Consider the following 6756-nt stretch of genomic DNA (forward strand, 5'->3'; position numbering starts at 1 on the left):
AGACAGGAATTAAAAGTTTCTGAAATTCAGGGTAGTGATCTGGTATTTTGATCTTCTAATTTATCCAGTTTTCTCACAAGACTTTACACTGTACCACCCTGCCGTGTGTCAGTGTTTGTGTTACCTGATCAGAGCAGGCCAAGAGTGCCTGGATATCCAAGCAATGGAAAAGGTGTAGCAAAGCCCATATGAATGATAAGTTAAACACATTGACAGCAGCTGGTTTATCCCAGATGTGAAGATTTGGCACTTAAAAACATGGTTAAGTGATGGATTTGGCAGTGTTACATAAATAGTTGGACTCAATGATATGACAGGTCTTTTATAACTTAAACAATTCTACACTTCTGTGACTCAGTTCAAATGAGTCACAAAATCACAAGTGCCCATCCACTGACAGTTCCACCAAGGTTAGTCTCATCTTGGAGTCAGGAATGGGCAAATATTAAATAACACATTATATCACAAAACAACACAGAGAACAAAGTAACACACGCACACCTCAAAATTACTTCCCAGCACAAGCAATTGCATCTCTGAAACCAGTTATTTGTCCTTCAGTTAAATCCTGACATCACAAGCCACCTGATGTTTCTTTGCTAGTTTTCCTGCATGTGCCTTACAGAAACTTAGAAGAAAGATTGTTATTATTTTTGTGCACTCAAATGTGCAAACTTTGCACCACCTAAGCCATTCCTAGAAATAAATCATGCTGCCATTTGCCCAGACATTCCTCTTGAGGACAGTCTCAGATCAGTTCTTTTAAGTGTCCTGAGTTCAACACCTGGAGGAGCAAAAAGTGTTCTGAAGTGCTTGTTAAAAACTGATTCTGCAGTTTATCTCTATATAATGCTAGGCACTATTTTACAGGACTGAAAATGCTTGGATTTTGCAACAGTAATTTGCTGGTGCTAAGATGAAGTCCATTAAAGAGCACAACAGCTGAGATGCTTTCACTGATTGCTGTAAATAACTTTGAAGTGTTATGACTGGTTTCCATTTAAATATTCACTTCTGAATGCCTTTTTAGAACAAAACCCTTTTTTTTATGTAGCAGTCTTCATTGCATGCAGCATGCTCGAGACATATTTTTCTTCTTGTAGATCTGGTGAAGAACTCGGACTACAATTTAAGTAATTGCTCACTGAGCAGCTCTGAGAACCCCTATGCTACTATCAAAGACCCACCAGCTCTGGTGCCAAAGAGTTCAGAATGTGGCTACGTGGAAATGAAGTCCCCAGCACGTCGCGACTCCCCCTACGCCGAGATCGCCGGCTCTGCCACGGCCAGCAAGAACGTCTATGAAGTTGGTAGGTACAAAATCCACCTCTGGATGCTGGGGGTTAGGAACAAAGAGCACAGGGCTTTTTGATCTTTGATTAAGTTTCATCAAAAGACGTGAAAACCCCTGGAAAAACAAAATTACGTGTTCAGATTCTGTGTTCTGCTCAAAAGCTGTAGCAACAGTGTTTTTATTCTTTTGGTGTAATTCACACAACAGGGTTTGAAGTACCTTCAACTCTGTTCTGTCACCTGCAGGTACCTCTGAACTACCCTGGTGTGAAAGCCTGCCTTTAACCAACAGTGTAAGATAAGTTTAGCATTTGATTGCAGTGTAGTTCAGCTCTAGGTTAGGCTGAATGCAGCTGGAGTTACACGTGGGAGGGTTGAAGTTCTGTTTCCTTCTCTTGATCAGAGTAAAATAGCATCTTCACCATTCCACTAATATAGGCCCTACCTAGTTACTGTTTCTTTAGTTACAGAAAACTTTGGGGTCCTGTGGAGTGGTAGCTCCACTCCAGCCTGTAATAAATTGTGTCCAGTGTCACAGGCTGTATCTTCCTTTTCTGCATGCAATTAGAGATCACTGAAATCCATCAACATAACCATTCTGCTTTTAAGGACTGTTACAAAGTCTTGATTAAAACCCTCAAATTAAGGTTGTTGCTTGGTTTGGTTTTTTAAATTTGCTGAAATTAAAGACACATAAAGAAGAGATGTTGTCTTGTTTCCGTCAGCAAAGACACTCATGGCAGGGCCCTGCTGCAAGTGTGAAGCAAAAACACCAACCTGTGTTTCTACAGCTGCATGTCAGGACTCAGCATGATGAGGAATCTTCCTACTGCAGCAGAAACTGAAATGAAATACCAGTGTTTTTCCCTGAAGCTGAGTGAATGCTCTCTCTCCTCACAGAGCCCACGGTGAGCGTTGTACAGGGCGCATTCAGCAGCGGCGGCGGGCGCCTCAGCCAGGATCCCTACGACCTCCCAAAAAACAGCCACATTCCGTGCCACTACGACCTGCTTCCCGTCAGAGAGAGCCCCACGCCCTCCACAGAGGGGGTCAGCAGCAAATGACCCTGCAAGGAGCTGATGCCTACAACCCTGGGACTCTCAAGGGGCAGAGTGGCACAGTCGTGCTCCTTCCTCTCTGGTTTACCATCTCTCTTGGCTCCTGATCTGTCCTGCAGATAATTGCTGTACCTTAAGCAGAATCTCAGCACGAGGTCTGTATTGCATATACAAGTGACAGATGGACAAATGCCACACTCTGGGGATCCTGATTCTTCTTCTTCTTTTTTTTTTTTTTTTCTTCATGGCAGTAAATTTTATAGAAACAGGTATGCAACACATTTATACTGTAATATACTGGCTTAAAAAAATAGTAGTTTGCAGATTAGTCTTGGTAACATCACATTTTAGCAACTTCAAATATAGGCTTCATGTCTGTCATGTTCCAGAGTAGTAATACTCCCAGGACAGTGCAATTTACCAAATACCACTTTGTACAGGTGATCTGATTCACCAGTTACTCACTAGTAGAAGGAAAACTGCCTTGCCAAATTTTACCTTCCATTCTTACCTTAAGTCAAGACATATTACAAGAAACAAGATCTGATGGGGATAAGGAAGCACAATGTTGCATTTGTTTGGGAAATCCACCATCAGGCTTTTCTGTCCATTACAGGTGGTGGATGTACTTGGCTTGAACAGTTCTGGAGATAAAATAATTGCATACATCAATATTTACATGATGCTTCAAGATCTCCTAGTACTGTAGACCCAGCACCAGTCTTCAACAAGTATTTTGCTACAGTTCAGCTTCACACGTTGCAATTCTGACCACTATTTCTGCCACACACAAATAATCCACAACATATCAGTTAGTACTTCAAAAAAGATGTAAATTGAATCAGTTTTTTATTGTCACCATGGACTGATTATGTAAGGAGTGGACAAAGGTGATGACTTCTGTAAATCTTAACTGCAAGGAAGGGTTTACATTTTATAAAAAGGTAGTAATAACGACTGTAATATAGGATAAAGATAGTCAAGTGTTCTTTTTTTTCTTTGAAATAACTAAGTGAACTCTGTGCATACTTGCTAAAAAGGCACCTTTTCTTTTTTTATAGTTGATATAGGGAAACACATGCTTAAGCTGGTCTTTTGCATTGCTAATAATGTGACACATGTACCCCCCCTCGCCTTCATTAACTTCTCTCTCCATTTTTACGCTGTGTGTCTGTGTTTTTAGTGAACTAGCTTGTAACTGAAAAGATATTCTAGCGTGTGTGTGTCCATTTCTTTCACATTTTTGCCAACTGGCCTTTTGTTTGTCCAGTTCAAGGGACCTCTGGGCAGAGCAAGAGGATCAAAGTTCTAAGAATCCACAGTGATGTCTATTAGAGGTGATTAAAAAATACCTAACAGTTCAGATTGATTCATTAATTCAGGGGAAGAAAATCAAGGTGTTTTTTGTTGAGAATGACAAGAACAATGCAGAAGAAAAGTAAAATACAGTTCCTGCTTAAAGTTTAGCTTATGCTGCTGACCATGTGCATGGAGACCATCTTTCCAAAACAGGCTCTTTTTCCAAAAGAGACTTTCAGTCTTCCAGAATAGTCTATTACGAGCTGCACGATTCAGTGGAAATTAAATTCACCAAGGGATCCATCAGTTTGACAGATTTTCCCCAAACACGTCACTTTAAAGATAACACTGTTCCTGTAGACTAGGCACCCTCTTTCAGTGAAAAGATACTCTGGGAAGCTAAGGTGAGGTGCCAGCAATTTAACATGACCTGGCAGTGTTTCTGAAGCACTTGTCCTGAGGGTTGGTGTGTCACTGACTGATGGGGAGAAGGATCCTGGCTATTTTATAGTTCCCTGGGCATTTCTGCTACATCCCTGAAATAAAGAATTCCATTACCTTTGGATTTGGAAAGTACAGATACTAGCTAGGAGAATTCTAAGGCTGCTTGCCATTTAATCCCTGTCTAAGATGAAGTATTGATTTGGTTTGTATGCATCTAGATAAAATGTAGAGCTACTGGTATATACATTTTTTTTTTTGTATTGTGTGAAACAGACTTTAAAATAAAACCTTTCTTCTCTAAAGCCATGAAGAGAAAATGCTGCATTTAACAACTGGGAGTTGACTAAAACTTGTTGCTGTTTTTGAAGACCACTAGGTAAAATTATCTTCATCATATAAACAATTATTTTCACAAGGAAAAGTGAAGAGCTGAATAAATGTTGTGAGTTTTTTAAAAATTTCCAGCATGTCGTATATCATCAAGTGAAATATTCAAATATTCATGAAAATAGATAACTTCACTGTCATTTTACTTATTGTGTGTGTTCTAAATGTATGCATGACTGAGGTCTGCCTTCCTGCATGTGGGTGAAACTCCTGCTGTGTAGTCAGCAGCAGCAGGAATAAATCTGAGCTGGGATCTGCAGTATAAGCAGGGCAAGCAAATGTCCTGTTGAGTTTACTTCAGAGAATGATCCCTGGTGAGGTGGTCAGAACACTGATTTCCTGGAGTGCACTCTGCTCTCAGCTTCAGAGATCCCCAGCACCATCCTCGTGACTGCCAGACACCTCTTGTTGTAGATCCCACTGTGGTCTTCACACAATTCAAATACTTCTGAAGGTGATTCTCTAGGCTGGAGGAGACTGAATGGGTCAGGTGATGGAGCAATTTTAGCAAACACTCAGAGAACTGGCTTCACTTCACTACAGACAGGAATGGAAAGGGATGCCTTGCCTCTATATATTCACATTACAATAGTGACAAAATTCAGCATCGAAAATGGAGGTAGCTCTCCCCTAGCAATATGTCACCATTTTAATAAAAGGCTGCACCGAGTTAATAGCTGACTTCAAAGTAGTGAGTATAAACTTTAGGCTTTAAATATTATAGGCATTATTAATTCAGGGCACTTAGAAGCATAACGAACCCCTTAGCTTTCTACTATGTCCAAGATTTTAATCACAACACACTGTTACACATAAAATCTGTCCTTATCTTGATCTACTGAGAGAACTTTAATTAACTTTAATTGGAGATGCACATGCAGATTACAGGAAGGAAAATTTCATTGTGCTCACACTTTCTGCTGAGACAATCTGCAAGTTCATACTGACGTAAAGTTAGGAAGAAATCAAAAGCAAGGACTGTGTTACACTAAATATATTGGATTTTCAAGGACACTAACAACAATTTTTTATCCAATATGTGTCCAATTAGTAAATCTTACACCGAAGCTCTAAAGTCCAGACTGAAGATCAGAGAGCTAGTTTTGACAAAAAATGCTTTATATTAAAGATTGTATCTACAGTATCTGAAATTACTGAAAACAAATGAGTGTATGTTTATCAATTACTGTAGAGAAAACCTTGTCATTTGATACACTCATCCTAGTGCTAGAGCACTGAATATAACTTTTCAGTTTTTTAGCCCATAAGATTTCACTTTGATATGATCGAACTGTATTATATTTTTAAAGAAAACTTATCAAGTGTGCCTGGCTTTTTTTTTTCTTAGTTGTAAGGAAAAAAGTGTTTTGTTGTGAAAACATATATATATTTTCCAAAGATGACTGATGTTCATCATTCTCCCTTTCACTACCATATATTTCACTTCACATCCCTGTAGGTTAATACAATAAAGTTTCTAATGAAAGATGAAAAGTGCTTTGATTTTTTTTTTTTTTTTACTTTGTTTTTCATTTGCCTACAGGAGATCTTGAAATAGCACAGGAGATGTATGAAATGTCATTTTTGCTCTCATGGTTTAATCCTAGCTGGCAACTGAGTACAATCTGGGTAGTTGCTCCTCTGGGGAGGAGTAGAGGAAACAAAACTCTGTGGTTTGAAATAAGACCAGTTTAACAAACAGAAGAAAATCAAGTAAATTACTAGTACTGATTGTAATACTAATACAGAAAAATCCACCATAGACAGCTGTTTCAGGTTTTAAAAAGCTACAATCCAGTATTGTAAAGGTACAGTTTTATTTTCCAGGCTTTTCTGTGCACATCAGAGAAATTCCTTCAGTATTCCTTCAATGCTGTTGAAAAGAGGAGTTTAATCCTAAGTAATTGACTTACATTCAAACAGCCATCTTATTAATGAAAAAGTAACAAAGACTAATTCTCATTACCTACATAGGGTAAATGATCATTGGTTATAAATCAGTATTCTCTATAAAGAATCATGATTCCATATAAGGGAAAAAAGGGCTGGGACATTTCATAGAATTGATCAGGTTGGGAAAGACCTTGCAGATCATCAAGTCCCAAGCTATGACCTTACACCACCTTATCAACTAAATTATCCTAAATTGAGGGGCCAGAACTGGACACAGCACTCGAGGTGTGGCCTCAGCAGTGCTGAGTACAGGGGACAATGACCTCCCTGCTCCTGCTGGCCACACCATTCCTGACCCAGGCCAGGAGCCATTGGCCTCCTT

The 6756-nt window shown here is 39.3% G+C and overlaps 1 protein-coding gene across 1 annotated transcript in view; it reads left to right on the forward strand.

Moving 5' to 3' along the window:
- Positions 1-5975, forward strand: part of MEGF10 (multiple EGF like domains 10) — an 85047-nt gene extending 79072 nt beyond the window's left edge. The window contains exons 24-25 of the mRNA XM_021551837.2: positions 1104-1310; positions 2194-5975. Coding sequence (XP_021407512.2) covers positions 1104-1310; positions 2194-2357 — 371 coding nt within the window. The 3' untranslated portion in view covers positions 2358-5975. The remainder of the gene's footprint in view (positions 1-1103; positions 1311-2193) is intronic.
- The last annotated feature ends 781 nt before the right edge of the window (positions 5976-6756 follow it).

This window comes from Lonchura striata, chromosome Z (assembly GCF_046129695.1).
Source record: "Lonchura striata isolate bLonStr1 chromosome Z, bLonStr1.mat, whole genome shotgun sequence".
In the NCBI taxonomy this organism is placed as follows: domain Eukaryota; kingdom Metazoa; phylum Chordata; class Aves; order Passeriformes; family Estrildidae; genus Lonchura; species Lonchura striata.